Source organism: Notothenia rossii, assembly GCF_949606895.1.
Source record: "Notothenia rossii genome assembly, chromosome: 7".
NCBI classification, from domain to species: domain Eukaryota; kingdom Metazoa; phylum Chordata; class Actinopteri; order Perciformes; family Nototheniidae; genus Notothenia; species Notothenia rossii.
This window is the reverse complement of record NC_136905.1, coordinates 69228602-69249199: the sequence shown is the minus strand read 5'-3', so window position 1 is coordinate 69249199 and position 20598 is coordinate 69228602. Positions and strand designations below refer to the sequence as shown.

General features: G+C 42.8%; 1 protein-coding gene across 2 annotated transcripts; it reads left to right on the top strand.

Moving 5' to 3' along the window:
* The first annotated feature begins 1217 nt into the window (after nt 1-1217).
* Nucleotides 1218-14479, top strand: peli2 (pellino E3 ubiquitin protein ligase family member 2). Of its 2 annotated transcripts, none has more exons than XM_079694765.1 (6): nt 1218-1539; nt 6523-6643; nt 10119-10220; nt 11219-11416; nt 11515-11703; nt 11839-14479. In XM_079694765.1, the coding sequence occupies exons 1-6, from the start codon at nt 1463-1465 to the stop codon at nt 12415-12417; spliced, it is 1266 nt and encodes a 421-aa protein (XP_079550891.1). In that variant the 5' UTR covers nt 1218-1462; the 3' UTR covers nt 12418-14479. The 2 variants fall into 2 exon arrangements, with proteins under 2 accessions (XP_079550891.1, XP_079550890.1); XM_079694764.1 differs by having other exon boundaries at nt 6523-6652.
* The last annotated feature ends 6119 nt before the right edge of the window (nt 14480-20598 follow it).

Sequence of the window (20598 nt, the reverse complement as noted above, 5' to 3'; positions counted from 1 at the left end):
GGCACTTTGAAACTGAACACCAGTTCAAACAGAAGGCCATAATTGCAATGGGAGCACCGAAGGGGCCTGAAGCAGTGAGGGCGCCTCCAGCCATGAAGGTTCTTGTGAAAACAAGACGGAGGCAGTCAAATGTGGATGAGACGGCCAGACAAAAGTGAAGAAGAAAAAGCCGTGAGAACAACTGGACATGTGAGATACTGGAAGGTTGAGAGGTCTTTTGACAAACGCGCATAAGGTAGACCTTTGGTTACATTAGACAGTCTGAGTTATTCTCAGAAGGACCAATTATGCAAATTACTATGTGTTATTATTAGATTGATTTGCATCTCCTCACACGGAGCTTGGTGAATACAGAAATGAGATTTTACGGAATGAAATAAGCATATACCTGTGGGCTTGCAACCGACAAAAGGAAATATGAGAATGGTAAGCCGAGCAACAAAATTAAACTATCAGAATGAGAAATGGCAATATGAAATTAAAACTTCCGGGCATGCAGACAAACAGCGATGTCATTAGGTTTAAAAAAAAACCTTTCATGCATTAGCCAACTGCAATAAAGCCATAATCAAATACAGTTTTTCAAAGGGCCCATGTGGTCACCAATAAAATAAGCAAACCTGATTTTACAATCCTTTGACTCCCTGCATGTTATCTCTGTCAGGAAATGTACCAGGATAGTTATTTTTACCATGTGTTTCCTTCTATTACTGCTCCACCTTCTGCAGGCTCCCTTAGGCCTGTGTAACTATAACAAAAAACATTAATGTCAAATACAATTGTGTGAACCTTGCAACCTCTGTGCTGAAAAGGAGTGAGTCATATCCTGACAATATTTAAAGCAGGTTATGACAAACGGTGTGTTATCCCTTTTTCTCGTAGGATATGGTAAACTGGAAACTGCAAACATTTCAGGAAAAGTATGATCCCTTTAAGAATTCCCAAATTGTACTCTTTGTTTACATAACACAGGGTGCGACCCATAGACCATTTGAGGTGTTAAAAGTAGGGGGGGGGTTTACTCTAAAATCAATAACGTTATTTAACGAACAATAGATTAAACGCAAGGTACTTCTATTTTGTCTTCTATATATATTGTATAACTTTAAAAACCAAAATAGGGTCAAAAACAAAATTCTAAATAAACATTTTTAATGGAGCCCCCCCTACACAAAGTAAAGAACAAGCGAATGGTACATCCCGGCCCTGCTGCTCGCTGTTTTTGTATCGGCTTCAGAGCGGATTCGACCGCCAAGTAAGTTACATTTTGCCATGTCACGCTAAAGAAGTTTGAGACAGTTTATTTATAGAAAAGTGGATTGGCGTGGGCACAGAGACATATGCCGCTGGATATATGATCTGAAATGAGAGCCTGTCGTGTTTTTTGAAGGTATTTCCCGGTGATTTCTGAGCCGCTGTTATTACTGTATAGCTAATGTAACACAGTGAAGCCAGTAGCCTCATGTTTTCGTCAAGCCAAGAGGAGCACTGCGCCCCGTCCAAAGACCCGGTGAAATACGGGGAGCTGGTGGTCCTGGGGTAAGTTGTGCTTTTTCTTGTATACATTCTTGTGTTACTTTACTTTATAAGACTCCTCTACGTTAACGTAAAGGCGATTATGTGGCTTGAGGAAGTTTCACAACAGGGCACTCGCGTAGGTAACTGAGCGTAGCGACGTGATTTTTTTTAAATAAGGTGTGACCTTAAGACATTTCCTTTTATTTTTAAACAGACATTGACTTTACACAGCGAACTCTCAAAATATACTCAGGGAAAGACGCCAAGCCCAGTTTATATTTACGGGCTCACGTTACTCAGCTAATCAGACACGTGCGCAATCAGAAATGTGTACATTTTGGTTCCACCGAGCCGTGTCGGTGGCGATGTTACATTCTCTAAAATAAACAACAGCCTGGGTACATTTTAACCAGGCTTTGTCCACCAAATAGATGCGTTCAGCACAACTTTACAAACCCAGGTGAAACGAAGCCCACACTCAGCTACTCTGAGCTGCTACTTCTACCTTAAAGTTGGATTCATGTGGTTCAGGAATTCGGAAGTGGTGATGGTCCCCTCCCCCAGCCCCCTGGGTTCTTCCTATTTTCTAAACTATCTGTACCTCAGACCGCAAGACTTTACATCTTCAAGAGACACCCACTGTGGTCACAAGGCCCTGACTTGTATTATTCACAAGATGCTACAATTGACCTTTAGATCATTGTGTCGTTCAATAGTTTGAAAGCACATACCTTGCTTTCCCCAAAACAAAGTGGATGACTTACATTGAGTAATGTCTGCTGTCCACATGGTCAGGTAGAGGGCCTGTAGCCAGGCTTTGGAGCACAACTGCCAACATCAGCTATAAGTGGGGGATGAAGATAAACACCTTATCATGCTGCACTTTTAAATCACAATCTGGTCATTATAATGGGAAAAAATGGATACTGTTAACACTAATTCTAAACATTTAGAACTCCCATTTTTACTAATAAAGGACTTATCATCAAACACGATCATCAAAATAGTTGCTGATTAATCTATTCTTAACTCTTCATCAGCTAAATTACTTTTTGTCAACGGTGCTTGTTTGCATCAAATGCCTACTCAGATCTTGTTTTTTTACAAGATAGATCCTGACTTAAGTGCCCATTTAGACTACTTCATTAAGGCACAGTTCTTAGATTGTGTTTAGACCCTTTTTTAAGAGTCATTTGACATTTGGTAAGTTTTTAAACAGCCTTTGAAGAAAACCACAAGGGTTCAAAAGTGTTGCCACCGATACTGAAACTATGATGTTGGCAGGTAATAAAACACCAAACAATATGCCTCCACGGTCTGTTGATGTTAAAAAAGAAAGGCTGTTATAGTGGCATTAGTTAGACGTGTCTCATCCTGCCACTGAGTACAAACTGGCGTGCCTCTTTCTTTGTTTATATCAACTATTACGAAGCTACTACTGTTTTTTTATGATTTGTTCAGGAGACACCGCAGATACTTATCACCATGAACAATCATGTTTATATTGATAAACTGTCAAGGGCAAACGGTTGCTTGCCACAGATTATGGAAAACACCTGCTGTGTCATCAGTGATTAGAGTTTGGCCCGTATTGCAACTGATTTAACATAAGCACTGACTGTTTGTGCTAACGAAATGACATGTGTGTAGCATTTGCTTGAAGCATTTGAAATGAGATGCTTATAAATAAAGGGTATATATGCAGAGTGTGGTTGTGTCCCTGGCCCTCCACCCATACACTCACAGACATACTGCTTATTAGAAGGGACCAAAAGTGCTGACTGCTTATTACCCCGGGCTTAACATGTGGCACGTTTGAAGCTGATACTTTTGTTCTCTCTCTTGACATAAAGACACATATTTGAATCAGATGTGACGGGTGTATAATCACTGCCATGACATCACATCCCACTGATAAAACTGATGGTAGACAAGATAGCTGACAGCATGGAACAAAGCGTGTTTGAGCAGCAGTTCTCTCAGTGGTTTGTTGCCATGACCGTGGTGGCTCTTATTACTTGCATGGCTGCCCCCCATCTTTGCCTGGGTGGATTGGCTTGGTGCTGGTCAGTGGGGGGGTGGGGGGGGGGGGGGGAGTAGCTGCGTGGGTATCCTGGAAATGAAAGGATGGATTGATTAGGACCCAGCCCTTGCCGCTCTCCTCAGCCTCCTCTGTCCATTGTGGCAGGGAGACTGGGCCTATTGATTGAACTTTGTACATTTCCCCCTAAAGAACCGGTCTGTAAAGGAAGTGCACAAATCAACTTGCAGACATCTTTGGTACAAACTGGCACTGATTTTTTCGGAGGATGCTACACAGATTCATCCAAGAAGAAAACTTATCCTAAAGCGGACATGTATTCTGTTGTTAATGGGAAATGTATATTATGTTAAATAAACGTTATTTAACATAAACTTCAATACTGTGCACAAGCCTATGGGAGCATTTTGGGGTACGCTGCAACATGTTGACTGCAGGGAACAATAACAACATGATTGCAGATAAATTATCAGCTAATAATACAAGCCACATTTTATTAAATACAAGCACGCTGACTAGACTAAGTCAGACTAAACATCATGTCACCGATGTGGACTTTTCACAGATATACATTTGCATTACAAGTTTTTAGATGTACTTTATTTGAAAAAATAAATGAACAAACAAGAGCCAGTACTCGTTTTGTTTTTGACAATAGTGATGTCAGTTAGATTTGGTTAGGTCGTAGTGATCGAGTTTAAAGTCATCTGTCTTTGTTCACTACTTGCTAGCCTTTTTTTAATGCATGAACTACAGTTTATGCCCTTATTTTAAAGCTATAAACGTATACAATTATTGGTTATCTTATTACCAGGACCGCTATGAAAAGCAGAAATGTATTGGTATCGGTTGAAAAAAGCCATACTGAGCATCCCTAGTTATCCTTTTGCGTTCCTCAGCTCCACAACAAGGTCAGCGTGCTGGTGGAGCTGGTCTGGTGTCAGTGTCTGGTGCAAGGTTATATCAGTCAGATGGATACTTGAGGCCATGGCAGCTTAAATCTGAGTCAGTTGACTGATGCTCTTCCCTCTCACTGTGCCATCTGGCTGCCTCCCATGTAGCGTTGATGTACTTGTACAGTTTGACCTAACCGGAGCACTACTAGCCTGTAGTTGATTTGCAGCATCATCTAACCTCGGTGCCATCTTCTGTGACCCTTTAAGACCACCCTGCCTCTGTGTCATGCTAATGAGGGTTTAACCACTCCGCATATCCCCTCCTCATTCTGCGAACACTAGCCTTTTATGTTAGCACAAGAGGAAGGAGATGCTGTTGGCTCCTTTAGTGCAACCCCGAGGAAAGGTGGTGATTCGCCAGCGTCTTCTAATCCCTTCTCCTAAGTATTGGAAGGTAAATCCACTGTCTGTCTCGCACAGGTCCGAAGAAAAAGAGCTTTGAAAAGCCTGTCCTTCACTAATGTGGCAGTTCCTATAGTGACAGAATATTTCCTCGAAGTAAAGGTGAATAAAAGAAGCCGTGGGTTGTTCTTCTCAAAGAGTTAGAAAGCAGCAGTAAGAATTGATCATTAGAAAATGCAAAAATGCATATATTGGTTTTGTTTATATGTGTGACACCAAGGCACAGGTAACCAGCCGATAGCCCTCAAGTCCACTTAGTAGAACTCTGATCCACATATTAGTCTAGCTGCTTTTTATTTAGGTGGGAGATTTTCTAGGACAGTTCAAAGGAAATGAGAGTAAAGTCAGAACAATGTTAAATTAGCTTCTAACTTTATCAATGAGAGAGCATCAGCATTTCTGCTCCATAAGGATTTTATTTAGGATCACATAGGACCATAAAAACACATAAATAACTGATCTGCTTTCTCCCCTGTAGCTTGGTCCAAGAGTGAATAACGCCACTATTAGACAATAATCAACATTCGAGCTAAACGCTGAAGAGTCTTTGCAAAAGCGAACAATCTAAACATATTTAAATACTGATACATTTACTTATCCACTATTATTCCAGTATATTAGTTTCAGTTTGTCCACAGTATCAGACAGGGCCTCTCGAGCTCTCTGTGGGTGGCTTGTCCTGCAGGCCAACTCTGTGCACTGTGCTGACTGGGACCATGTGTTTCCATGCCTGGCCAGCCGTGAGGAGACATGAGACAGGTGGAGAAGCTTTGGACGGAGGTAGGGAGAAGCAGGAAGGAGCTCTTGTTGCTACTGTTGAATCTGTGTTGCTGCAAAAAGGAGAAATATCGGAATGATGCTTTAGTAGTCGTACAATTTCCCTCCCTCTTGATATGCACTGCTATGCAAACTTGAGGCCTATAATAGCTTTATATCCATTGTACAGTGTCTGTTTGCACACGGTGGTTAGGGTGTGTGACAGAAGGTGTGTGTTGGATGGCAGTAGAGCATGGGGTGTCCCAGCTGTAGGAACCAGCTGGTGGATGGGGAGAGGGACGGCCCTACCGGAAGGGGCTTCTCCATTCACAAGGAGCTGCCATGCTAGGTGTCTGAGGGGCTGATATTGAGGAGGGAAAAGAGAAATAACAACTTCTAGGGATGCTGGGGGTTTTTAAATGTTGATGTTCTTTATAAGTGTTTAAATTCCAGATATAAAAGACCGTAATGCTTTCATGAGAGCCAGTTATTCACCCAGACTGTGCGTTCCCAGACCTGACGTGCATTTTAAAAGATGCTCCCGCCTGGGACACGGCGCAAAAGAACAGCTGCAGTTTACACAGAGCTGGCTCACCGAAATCACAAGCACCAGAGTGCATTATGTAATAAGAGACACTATCCAAGGTAACGCTTAGATTGCTAATAGGGTACATTAGATTGCCAGTGATGTAATGGATGTCAAAGCTACATGAATGTTTCTTGTTATATGACTACAAGACATTTAACCTATAAATCTCATTGGATTCAACTTTTTTTATATATGCATTTGTAACTGTTTTGCTAATTTGCTGTCCTTCCCCCCCCCCCCCCCCCCCCCCACACACACAGGTACAATGGCTCTCTGCCCAATGGAGATCGGGGTAGACGGAAAAGCAGATTTGCGCTATACAGGAGGACCAAAGCCAACGGTGTTAAGCCGAGCACCGTGCACATCCTCAACACACCCCAGGCAAGCAAGGTACCCAAACAGATCACAGGATGAATAAGTGGTTGTACTGAACAGACTCTCAGTCAGAATGAACACTTATCCACTTGTCTTTTGTTGCTTATTTTAGGACAAAATGTATAAGCATGTGAATAACTAACAGAGAGGGGAATGAGTAATCGGGTCAATGTACTTAGACACATTGGGATTGAAGGTAGAGGAGTCACAGCTGAAGGAACATTTTGAAAAACAAGTTCTGTTTGAGCAGCAGAATGTTTTCAGTAGCTTATGGGACGCGCGGTGAACTCCTTTACATTATTGTTGGCAGACCTTAATGTTGACATTTCCAGTACAATCACTGTAGTTCCTAAGCGGGCCTCATAGCTCTTTCTATGCACCGCAGTGCCTGCCAGAAACGGCCCCCTCCAGTATAACACGTCTGCATTCCTGCCGTTGGTTCCCAAGCAAAAGTGCTAAACAAGCCGGAGGACTTGCTTACCTCGGCACATCTTGAAGCCCAATATTGTAGACAATTGTTGGGAGTTTAGCTCTCTGGCTGAAGGCCCTGTGGTTCGGGTTACTCTCACCTTGTGGAACATGACTCCAGATAGCTATTTTTCTGTGACAGAGGCTTTTTCCTCGCAGGGATTCATCATTTCAACTGACTTTGAGTTGATTGTTGTGCTGCAGCGGGTGATCAAATGTGGCTTGACATTTCTTTCTCACGTTTGTTCCTCAGACAGTTTGCTCTGAAAACCATGTTTCCTTGGATCGGATTGTTTTTAGCTGCACGGCTCAACTGAGCAAATGTGCCCTTTGCACAATTAGTCACACACTGTTTCAGAGACATGAGCTGCTGTGACCTTCTTCTTCCCCTTCCTCCACCGTTCCTCTCTGCCACCCTGTTACCAGGCCGGGGATTAGGAGGGTGAGCTGAGGAGGAAGTTGTTCCCTGACCCTGCACTCGCAGCTGCACACACGGTCAAATATAGCCCTTCCCAGACAAGCAGGGTGGTGAGGTTAATTCGAGGAGAGCTTTCTTTTTAAGTTGGCAGTAAATTTATCCAAGCCATCTCCTGTTTTTCTAAAAAATCTTTCTACAGCAGTCCCCCAACGGCTCCCTCTGTGTGTCTCATGCGTTTGAGCTGAGTATGCTCTGTTACTCAGAGAGGGAAATCTCACGTGTCTGTGCACACTCTGGTGTTCATGACAGATAATGAGGAGCTCCCATGATGCCTCTGCCAGCCTCCTATACAAACCCTGCGTCTGCTTTCACACTTGCTCATTTAATCTCAATCACTGCATTTGTGCAGTAGTGATTGTTTACTTTGGCAATCCTTTTAGGGCCGGATAGCCTGTTGCTGGGTTGTTTATGTCTCCTTCAACTGAGGGAGGGTGTGTGTGACTTTAGGGGGGGGGGCGTGGTGTTTATAAAAATATATGTTTTGGAACGTGCAGGAACTCCTTTTAGCCGTGGAACAGGTGGAGCCCCATTTGTTTGTGGCGGCGCTGTGGAGACGAGACGGCATGTGATGATGACATTTGTCCCCGTCTGTCTCTGATGTTTCAGCAGAGTGTGGCAGCGCTGGTGACCCACTTTCTCTCTCCCTGTCGCACGTGACAAAGGCGGGGGTTGTTTGGGAAATGGTATTCGCAGATTAGAGCGCGATGATAGTGGCATGTGGTGAAGTGTCAATGGGAGAGGGGTCTGACTTTAACCCACCCTGCCTCTGCCTACTGTTTGTGGATTTTAGCTCGGCTTTTAACACACTGCAGCCTCACATCTTGCTTCAAAAACGGATAAAGTTCAGTACGAATCCTTTTATCTTGAAATGGTATTTCTCGTTTTTAACCAATCGCACTCAGCACGTCAGGGTCAACAATGCCCTCTCAGAGCCCCGGAGCATCAGTACAGGAGCCCCCCAGGGTTGTGTGAGCTCCCCGGTCCTCTTCACACTGTGCACAAACGACTGTACAAGAATCCACCCGGAGAATTATATCATCAAATTCTCAGATGATACAGCTATCCTTGGCTTAATGCACAAAGGCAGCAGTTCATCGGCTTATCACTCTGAGTTAGAGAGATTTGTGCAGTGGTGTGATTTTAATCATCTTGTGCTGAACGTGAAGAAGACTGAGGAGATGGTGTGGGACCCAAAGGCAGTGGGGGACCTTAGGCCGGTGGTTATCCATCACAATGAACCCATAACTCAGGTCAGCTCCTATAAGTACCTTGGTGTCCATCTAGAATCTAGATAATACACTCAGCTGGAAGGCGCATGTTCAAAGTTTGTGCTCTAGACTTCAACAGCTGTTGTACTTTCTGCGTCGACTCTGGGCTTTCGGAGACGACCAGAAGTTCATGTTACTGTTCTATCATGCAGTGTTGGAGAGCATCATGAGGTATGGTATCACTGCCTGCCTGGTATGGTAACTTGACAGTGCAGTCAAAGTCACAGATCGCTCGCCTGGTACAGACTGCTGTGAAAATGATGGGGGTTAAAAAACACCCATCTCTCCAAAACATATACAAGCAGTCCATTATCAGACAGGCGAACAAAAATGGTGTCTGATCCCACCCACATACTCCACCCAGAATTCCAGCTCCTACCTTCTGGTAGAAGATTCAGGGTTCCCAAGAGCAGGCTGAACCGCTATAAGCACTCATCATTCCTACCTATGTCCATTAGGCTTCTTAACATTCACATGAAATGAAATGTAGTCAAATGTAATGAAATGTTCTTTTTAAATGTTGGCCTTTAGTATGTGCGTCTGTGTATTGAGTTTGTTCAAACGGTGTATGACTGATGATATGTGTATGTATTTTAATGTCTACTATGTTTGTATATGTACATGTATGCGGAACTGCAGGCCGGAGTCCAGAACAAATTTCCTTACTGGGACAATAAAGTATATCGTATCGTATGCCTCACTGCTCGGACTGAGGCAGCTCAGCTGGTAGCCAGGCTTGTGTGAACTGAGGCCAGTGGGCGCTTTATGGTCACTGTCATGGGAGTGTGACTTTACACGCTCTTCCCTTTTTCTCTACCAGAAATTCCTGGCACACAGCATGTCATATAATGAGGAAGTATTCTTCCTTAAATGTCATCTGTGAGAAATCTCAATTTTAATGAAAAGCTAAAACACTTTGGTTGTTGTTGTTAAAAGGAAATAAATCTATAGTTGTTCTAAGACTTAGGGTGTGACTCATCAATTGAGTGCATTTTAATAGTGGGGTTTGTTTGCCTGCTCTGTAATTGAACCTCAGCAGTGATTGCAGAAGGCATATGGCAGTGCCTCTCCTTTGGCACTCTCATATCCGGTGTTAAAGCCACAAACCAAGACATCAAAGGGTTCACTAAAACAAAACAAAATAAATAAATAATGACATAAATATGTTGTTTGGCTTCTTATTCAATTGTTGAGATATGCATTTGTCGTGTTTTTTAATATGGTATCCCAATGAGTAGCATGTCATAAATTCCTTGTTATATTGCAGGCTGTGAACTGTAAAGGCCAACACAGCATCTCCTACACGCTGTCCAGGAACCACACGGTAGTGGTGGAGTACTGCCACGACAAAGACACCGACATGTTTCAGGTACACACCCCTCATATAATACTGTTAACTGTTTGGATTGTATTTTTAAAAACCTGTCCTTTTGCTTTAGGGCTGGAACTAAGGATTACTTTCATTATTGAGCGATTAGATTATTTCCCAGAGCCAAAGGGGAAGTATTCAGATTGCTTTTCTTATATGACCAGCTTTGTTTTATTTTCACATTACAAACTCAAACATCAAAATGTAATACGAATTATAACAAATAAAAGCTTTACATTGATTTGAGAAGCTGAGATACATTTCTTCTTTAGAATTATCTCCACAATGATTTATGAAAATAGTTACAGTATGTTGTAATCAGGAGTCTAAAGTCTAATTAAATAAGAGCATTTGCAGCTAAGCCTTTTAAAATCGGTGCACATTTGGTGGTTTTTCCCATCACACTCCACCAGTGAGTTCAGTGTCCTGATTGTATAATGTCAACAGCAAGGAAAAGATGACCAGAGGGAAGTCAGCACTGCAGACACGTGCTTCACATCAGCCCTATACTGTGTCCATGTTTCTATGAGCAACACTGAGTAATTATAAACACTTCAGAAAAGAGGAAATTCATTTAAAAAACAGGACTTCAGGATCATTTTTAAGATGAAAAAAAAACAAGAGGAAATGAAAGCTTGAAGTGCTCCTCTTTCTAGCTTGGGAAGTTTCTGGAGAATGTTAAGTGTTGACCTCTATGGTCTGCTTAAAAATAGGCCTGAATAAAAAATAAAAGAAGCTTGGAATTTTTCCACAGATCTACTGATATATCAAAAATATGCTGCTATGTAAAACTTTGGTTACAATTCTGAGACACGACCACATTTGGTTTCCCAAACACAGCAATGTGATCCCGTGCAGCATCAAACTGCCACAACATGACAAATGGCTTGCCAGGAAGTCAAAACAGTTCAAGGAAAAAGAAACCCCTTTTCATCATGCCACTATAGTTACAAGAAATCCAAAGCATGATATTGAAAGAATACTGTGTTTCTGCGTAGATTGGGCGATCCACTGAGAGCCCCATAGACTTCGTGGTGACTGACACAGTAGCAGGCGGCCAGGAGGGAGAGGAGACCCCCATCACTCAGAGCACCATCTCACGCTTTGCCTGCAGAGTGGTCTGCGAGCGCGTCCCACCTTTCACCGCCCGCATTTACGCTGCTGGTTTTGATTCTTCCAAAAACATCTTCCTTGGGGTAAGTACTACTCAGTGTACCATAGACATGAAGTATTAAACACATTTGGCAGCGTTGTGTAACAATCGCTTTGCATGTGTACTCTGTCGCTTCTACAGGAAAAAGCTGCAAAATGGAAGAACCCCGATGGTCACATGGACGGACTGACAACCAATGGCGTGCTTGTAATGCATCCCAAGGGTGGTTTCACAGAGGAGTCCAAGCCTGGCGTGTGGAGAGAGATCTCTGTTTGTGGGGACGTCTACACGCTGAGAGAGACCCGCTCGGCACAGACTCCAGGCAAACTGGTCAGTAGCTGCATACATACAGCAGAAGGGCCACTGTGACCTTAATCAAGCACATGTTTTTAAATCCCAAATAGAAAATGACTGATGGTATCGCTGCTTAGTGAAACTGAACGTCTGCTTCGTCCCCCTCTGCAGGTGGAGCATGAGAGCAACATCCTGCAGGACGGCTCCCTGGTGGATCTCTGCGGAGCCACTCTGCTGTGGCGTACTGCAGAAGGCCTCTTTCACACTCCCACCCAAAAGCACCTGGAGGCCCTCAGGCAGGAGATCAACGCGGGGCGCCCCCAGTGCCCCGTGGGTCTGAACACCCTCGCCTTCCCCAGCATGCAACGCAGCCGCGCCCTCTCCTCTCTGGAGGAGAAGCAGCCCTGGGTCTACTTATCTTGCGGCCATGTGCACGGCTACCACAACTGGGGCCACCGCTCGGAACAGGATGCCAACGCTCAGCGAGAGTGTCCCATGTGCCGGATGGTCGGGCCCTACGTGCCGCTGTGGCTGGGCTGCGAGCCGGCCTTCTACGTGGACACAGGGGCCCCCACCCACGCCTTCGTGCCATGCGGACACGTGTGTTCTGAGAAATCAGTGAAATACTGGGCGGAGATCCCGCTGCCCCACGGCACCCACGCCTTCCACGCCGCCTGCCCCTTCTGTGCCACCCAGCTCGGCCTCACTAAGGGCTTCGCCAAGCTAATCTTCCAGGGCCCGGTGGACTGAGCCCGAGGGTCCTGCTCCGGTAGAGAAGATTAGACAGGAATGCCAACATGCTGTGAAACTGTTGAAATGATTTTGTGCTTTCTTTGGTTCATGTAAGCCAGCTGCAGAAAGTAGTAAGTCTTCTGGTCATATACTGTGGATTCTTTACAACAGAGAGCCGTTACAGATTGTTCAGGGCCACTGTGACATACAGGGACGTGGACCACGCGTGGCTCCTCCAGGATTGAATACGATTTCACCTGAGACTGCTTTAAAGACGATTGTTTTACACTATTATCACTGCTGGTTTCCATCGGATGGCCTTTAAATAAGGTAGAAGGAACAGCAGACGGACACTGATAACATATTCTAGTTCAATTCCTGGTGGGTGTGAGTTATTAGAGAGCCAGACAGCTGGACTGTTGGCTGGGAGAAAAGCTGAGAGAATCTTTGAGTATAATGGCGATCTGGTTCAGCTCTCCCCTTCGCCCTGCCGGCCCTGACCCCTTAGCGGCATCTCCATCTCGTAGCTCTCTTGGCTTCCATCTGCTGAACTTTGAGGAGGCGGGGGAAAATACTTTTTGTGTACAGAGATATAATCCAGTGCCTCAAATCCCATCAAACCGTGGGAATATTTTTCATAAAGGAGAAGAGATATTTTGTTGAAGGCAAAGGGAGAGATAGTTTTTTGCATACATAGGGAAGAGACAGCCCACATGGATTCTTTTTATGACAGAAGAGCTATTTTACTACACTGAGGCCCTTGTACTGTTTTGTAATGCAAATGTTAATATATTTTTTCTCCTGCATAAATGGTGTGTGTGTGTGTGTATGTGTGTGCCTGCGTGTGTGACTGTGTGTGTGTGGGTGCCCTGCATCATTTCACCCCAATCCCCTTTTTATGATCTCGCCCACCCCCCAAAACACCACCAGAGAGAAAACAGGAGTCAAACCCACCTTGAAGGGTTTGATAATGAATGTAGTGAGATACATTGCCTCTCCTCACTGGTGGTGCTTCAATAATACAACTTGCTTTCTTTATGGCTGTGCTTTTAAAGGTATAGCTAAGGCCTATTTGACAACAAACTACCACATGCATCCACCTAGCTTGTTGGCTAGCCGTGTCCATGCCCCACACACATGTACTGTATTCAATCTGCACTGTTGTTAGCTTTATCCCACGCTGGGTCTGATCCAATGATTTGTACGCTGTCAAACCTGGGCACAGTCTCAGCAGCATTCAGAGATTATACCAAATATAAGGAGATGTTTTTTTGTCTCCAAATGCAAGATGTAACGACCACTCTTCTCAGATCCAAAGTGTTTCTGTAAACAGTCCTAAACCCAAACTGCTGCTATCGTGGAGTGTTGACAGCTCTGGATTACAGTGGAGGCTGTTCAGCTGCTCGCAAACCAGCAGAATAATGATATTATCGCACACCATGCCAACATTGGTGAGTTCTATTGTGTGTGGATCAAAAAAGTAGCCGGTGAATTGAAAGTAAAGAATCTGGGACAAATCTGCATTATTCTGCTATGTTAGCTTACCAGACTGCCTATATGTAGAGTGTAGCTGAATGCATTAAGTCTAACTCTAGTTTAACAAATACAATATTGAGCATTAAATCTATGAGTTGATCGTAACATTATTATTATAGCATTCAAATGTGTTTTGGATGTAATATGAATCCAGTCCAATTAAGGGCTCACTTACTAAGAGAAACATACCTAGCATTCTTAAAAACATCAGCAGCATTACGCTTCTTGCATACCACATTTGTGAATTTAGATTTTATGTAACTGCCGAGCAGGGTCAAGTACTAAGCCACATATTGTACAGTTGCATTCCTCTCCAACACTTTCAGCTCTAACACTGTGCCCATTGCTTAAGACCGTGTTCTGTAACAGCTGCAGAGTAGCTGCCTCAAACATTCCTCCTCGGTAAACATGGGTGGGGCCCTCAGTTCACCCAAGGGCTTGTTCTATGATTCTGTCTCATACAGGAACTCTGTACACAAGCCATAGAACGCACTGATGCTCCCAATGCCTCCTTTGCAAAGAATAAAATATTTTTTAAAAAGAGCTTAAAGTGAGTTGGTCGTCTCTGATTTTAGCCCTTCTTTAATTTGTTCATGTGGTTGTGATTTTGTTTTAGTGGTTTTAAAAGGTAGTACAGTTGATGCTATTTATTGCCTTTGATGTCTTTGCTCTTTGCTGTGTACGTACAACATGGCAGCAATGTTAAATCACAGTTACACATGTGTTTCATCACTCCTTACTATGAGCATTTATTTCCCTGCTATCTTGGCTGCCAAAAAGTCCCTGGATTTTGATATCTCTATCAAACAAAGCATTTGTGAGATAGGGAACACATTTCCAAGTCTATATTATTCACATGTCCTGTATCTCTTATCAGCATCATCTTAATATTTCCCACAGAAAATCACTGCATGAGCAACATTCCCTGGTGTTTGGAGCGGAGTGTAGTCTTCCTCTGAAGCCAGAAGAGGGCACTATTTCCTCAATAATAAAGAGGTTGGCACGAAGCCCACCACACCACTGAGCCTGTCGCATTAAAAAGCCAATAACACAGAGCAAAGGAATGGGAGTTTGATGTTTATTATGAAAAAGACTCAGTATAAATACATTTGAAACAAGAGGAATTGTATTGAGCTAAATTTGCATGCCCCGAAAATCCTCTGTGTGCAATTACGCTACCACAGGAGATATGTAGACTGTATATTTATAGTAGGACATTAATGATTAATCTTTAACATTCCATGTGCTTTTGTTTTTATATGTTTTTCTTAAATTAATTATACAGCTCTTAGATTTATTCCGGATTTAAATCCTGGCATCACACGCAAGACATGTCTGACAAATATGCACAGGGGGCACAGGCATTTTTTTGAGCTTTTATTTTTATGTGCATGCAAAAATATTGTATGATGATGACATTTTCCATAATTCGCATGTGACTTCATCTCCTCTATAATAAGGGCACATGAAAGGGATTTAAATACATAACATGTCAGTTAGGCGTTTGGAGAGGCATGGAGCTGTGGGATGCCATACTTCCTAATTAACATTCCTGCAGTAGATGTGAGATGGGTTCAGATGTCTGCACACTTGCCTGTTTTTCTGAATGACAGAAGAGACACTGAAGGTGACAGCATGTTAATTTTGAGATCGTTCGGTGGCTCCCCTGCCTTAAGCAGGGCAGGGTTATGCGAATAAAGAGGAATGATACAATTTCTTTCTTGGACCAGCTTCCTGCATGAGACAGTAAGGTTCATGTGTTGTACTCACGCTGCGACTGGAATAGATTGACACAAACCTCAGGACTTCTAGCATCACCTTTTTAAAACTAATTAACTCCTGACACTTTTCACAGCCACACAACTCAATTTTACACAATGATATTTCTCAGCTTTCCTAGAATTGTATTACAAATTGACTTTGGCTAAGTAACACATATACACATTATTAAGTCTGTCAATCTGCTTATGAAATTAGGGGGAAGTGATGGTATGTCAATGAATATAGATCATCAACTTTTTATATTAAAGGGGGACTCCCGCATTTAAGAAATTGCTCTTCCATAAAGTTGGGGAATTCACAAAAGACAGAAAAAAAAGAAGTAAAAAGCAGAAAAGCCATAACTTTAGAATGTGTCTAGCCCAATCCTACGTTTCCCATAATGCAGCTGAATAGGCAAATATTCAAGATATCATTACTGTCTTGGCCCTTGCAGGTATTCTAATACTGCAGTTTTTTATGTTGTTATTTTTTAATGTTACTCATAAAATCTGTAAGGCATTTATAAATTAACAAAACATCTTGACAGGAAAATTATTTAAAAAAGGGTATCAAGCCATACTTGGCACATTTGAGCACATGTTTGATTGTTTCTGTAGAAGATACATTAAACGCCTCGCTTCTACATGTTTCTTTGCCCCGGGATGGAACATGTGAAATGCCACAGGTGGCTGCGGGCTGTGCGCCAACTTATCAGCAGGACTCCTTAGCTGGCAAGTTGTGGCTGTGATATTTACCTCAATTACCCAGCATGAAACTGAAGCAAATTATATGCAGATCATCATCTGTAAATAAGAGATAGTGCTCTTCCCCTTCGCGTAAATTAACCTCAGAAGCAAACATAAGACACATTTTTCTCCATGGTTTTTAATATAGTAAACTTGGCAGTCATTTTTCTTTTATCTCCAGGCTAATTGGACTGCCATTGCACGGTGGCACATATTGGACGATGTTGTTAATTCCTCACTATTTCTGTCTTGTGTGGTTAGTCACTAGTTGTTACGGAGCGTGTTTTTCCCCATCAATAATGCAATGATACTTTGCTGTAAATTAGATCCACCTTGCACCAAGCCCAAGGTCAAACACCTCACACAGGACTCTCACTTTGGATTCGTGCAATTTGATCTTGTCAAACAAAAGCACCACTTTCTTATTTCTAGCTTTCAGCGAGCTTTGTAGCCCTTCTATTACACAATTCAAGCTGTATGCGGTGCAGTTTGAAGAGGATTATGATTATATCAGACCTATTTACTATTGCATGTGGCTCTTGATGATACTTTGCACTCAGCTTATTACTTTCTCAATGAATAACAAATGAGTTGTCAAATAAAAAGCAAATAAACACAGGCGGAAGAGAAGCTGGTACGAATATTGTATTAGAACATGCGAGGTGAAAATAGGTTTTGGAAAATCAAGCATTACATTCAAACATTAAGAGTGTACCTCTTTGAGCCTCTGATGCCCTCTCCCTCTCATCGTGCTCTCACAGAGGCATGTGGCGCCTTGCCTCCTCATCCAAACAAGGGGACAAATTACTTTAATTATGGAGTAATTGCAGGGTCTTCTGTTAATTAAATCTTTATCAGTTCAAGTAAGTGGATTTCTCCCACATGGAAACCATGCAGAGACGTGCTGTCTTACTCCCCCTCCTGCTCCTCTCTAAATTCTCCACCAGCACCAGTCTGAGGCCGTCTTTTATTCACACTCTCACCCATCCCTCTCTCACCCCTGGGTCCTGAAATGATTAGGATTAGCATCATTTGGGGTAGGGGGTTGTTTTACCCACTCTGTCAGTAGCCAGCTGTTTCTCTAAAATACCATAACAAACATGATAGCACCGGCGTGAGGCAACGTCCTCCGCTGGAAAATTAGATACATGATTTATCTGAGGTTCCTGGTGTTTGACAAAATTGAATCCTCTCATTTTAATTGCTCTCGACTAGGTGTGCTGCTCCAGGCGCTGGAAACAGGAGCTCTGTATGTTGTCCCTTGTTCTCTTCAGACTATTATGTTCCATTGTGCAAAATGCAGATTATGATTTTCTTTATCCTTGTCATCTATCTTATTTAGGATCATTTAGCTAGCCACATGTTACAAAGGAACAGCAGTCTGCCCTGTTATTACGTGTGTTTGAGTCCCCTGCTTCTTGTAATGAGAACAGGATCACAGAGGACAATTAATCTCTCTGAAGACTTATCCACTGAAGAAAATACTGGGAAATGTACTTGTTTTGTTGATTTTCGCCAGCCCAGCATTTGATCCAAGGTGTGGAATATTAACACAAACACTTGTCATGTGTCTGGCAGCTTTCACTTGACAGTGTCTGCCCAGAATATTGCTCGACAGGTTTCGCAGTAACAGGAGACAGTGACACATTTGACACAGACAGTGTACGTCATTTCAGATTGTGCCTCAAATGTGTGATCTGTTGCTAAATTGCTTAATGTTAAACCCTTTTAACCTACGGAAAGTCTGGGCCTGTGTCACACATGCACAAATACCACAGCGTTTGATCTTTTAACATCTATAGAATGTGAATTTTGGCTTGTGGACAATCTCAGTGAGCTACTGTTTAGCAGTGTGAATGTTTATGGGGCAATGAATTGGGTGTAATGTGGCTGTGAAGCAGATTCAAAAAGGCTTAACCGGATTACAACTAATTTCAAGGATGCTTAAGGTAAGATTAAAACAGATATGTGGTAAGTGAGGAAAATACAAAATCAAATAGATTGAATTTCACTCACTGGTCTCGTACTAGCTCATGCATGGCTACCCTGTGTGCATTTGTGAGGCACGGCGTAACAAAATCAGATGCAGCTTTGTGTGAGACAATATGTAGATTGTATAAACGCTTCAGCAAAGGAAACATTTGCACATTTTCAAACAACAGTTTTGCTCTGTTGGACCGTCACAATTCAGCAATAATGCCCTTTCTTATCTCATGCTACAAATCCCCAGAGCTGGAACATTAGAAGTCTCTAATCACACACACTGGCACACATTGGTTTGTGTGTACATGCACTCTAGCCCCACTCTCACATGCACACATACACATACAGAAAATCACACATCCCACATAAAAAAGATAATGAATTTAATACCACTGCTATTACAGTCAACTAATGTTTGTTAATAGCCTGGTGCCATATGGAACGAGGGCCACAACCATGTGGGTAATTCCTCTTTTTGGACAAGCTGTCAATAAAAAGGCCTTGCATTTTATGGATGCATATGGTAGAGGGGGGGGGCTTAATCCAGCAGACTCTCTAATGATTCCTCTGTGCCTCGAATGGGAGCTACAGGCCTCTGTGAATGTACTCGCAGCTGTGTTTTATCTCTCCTATCAGAACTGAAATACGTGTTCCATTTAGCATTTGTGCATACGCTGCTCAGTATGGCTCGGTGTGAGACTTTGGTTTTCTCTGTGGTGGGGGGGTAATGGAAGTGCATGGTTTTAGAGAGAAAACTTTATGACGTGCCTTATTACACCCCCAACCCCCCTTCCCCACTCCAATCCACCACCACCTCCCAAAAACTCACTCCATCTCCTCCCCATATCCCTCTGGCAGCACTGCAGCCCAGCGGATAACCAAGCGTGGATTAGCAGTGACATCACACTGAAGAGATGGCTGAGCCCGAGTGTGAGGAAGGGTGAGTACTTGGGGTGCATGTGTGTGTGTGTGTGTGTGTGTGTGTGTGTGTGTGTGTGTGTGTGTGTGTGTGTGTGTGTGTGTGTGTGTGTGTGTGTTTCAAATGGGTGTGAGCGTTATGTGTGTGTTCAAGACTGATTAGACGATGAGGGTGGTGGTGAGAGGGAAGCGAGGATTAGAGAGCCATCCGAGAGTTGGCTAGGTGCTGACACCACTCCACCTCACCAAGGGCTCAATTTACTGAGGGATCAGACTCATTTATGGTGGGCTGGGATTATTATCAGTTCAATAGGGCAATTTCTTTATTACAGTCACCCTTCAACCTGTGAAATATGGACACTTGTTAGACATTTAGGGGTACATGTATCTTGTTTCAGTTTTCATCTACTGCTTACCTGCTTTATTGTGTTTTAGCAGCAGGTAAAATAACAGCTGGTGTATCATTGTGTTTAAATGAAGTTGAATCACTCTTCAATTTAAAGAGTGAAATCCATATATTTTTTGTGCTGGCTGTGAACCACAAAAACCAGACTTTTTTATTTTCATGAAAAGGCTATAGCCACAATAAAACATAAGAATGTCAGACAGTCCATCTATAATTCTTCAACTCCTGGGAGTTTAAAGAGGGCTATAGTGACTATGTCTTACTTTTTTTTCTTTGAATGCTCCAAATTGGATGAGACAAGCAACTATGTTTGAGTTTGGGTTTACCTGTAATGTCAACACTCTTAAGATGTCCCTCTGTATTGAACCCCTTATAAAGCATTGAGCATCATTCACCTGATTCTCCAAGAGAAGAAAATCGGTTGCGCCTGCATCTTCAAAAATATAACAAAAGTGAAGGGAGCGAACCACACATTTAGATGCAGACTTTAACCAAATGGGAAGGAAGTGGGGCTTGTGACATTGAGTCCAGTTTGTCCAATAGTCAAAAACTACAAAACCACTTCCACAGATCAATTTGAGATATAAAAAAGGTATGAATGGAAATTCATGTTTGACCTTGGAAACAGCTCCTGTCAAAAATCTATCTCACCACAGGGTCCATTCAGTAGCTGTTTTGAGGCTTTACAAAATGGCTTGATCTTCCAAAATGTCCATTCCTCTGTGTAATTTAAGGACTTGTTGACCATAAACGCTACACAAAGTGTCATTTAATGTTAGTTATTTTCATAGTACTTGTTTAGAGGTGCAGACCCTCTCAGCCATGTGATGAGAGAGGTCTCAGCTCTTC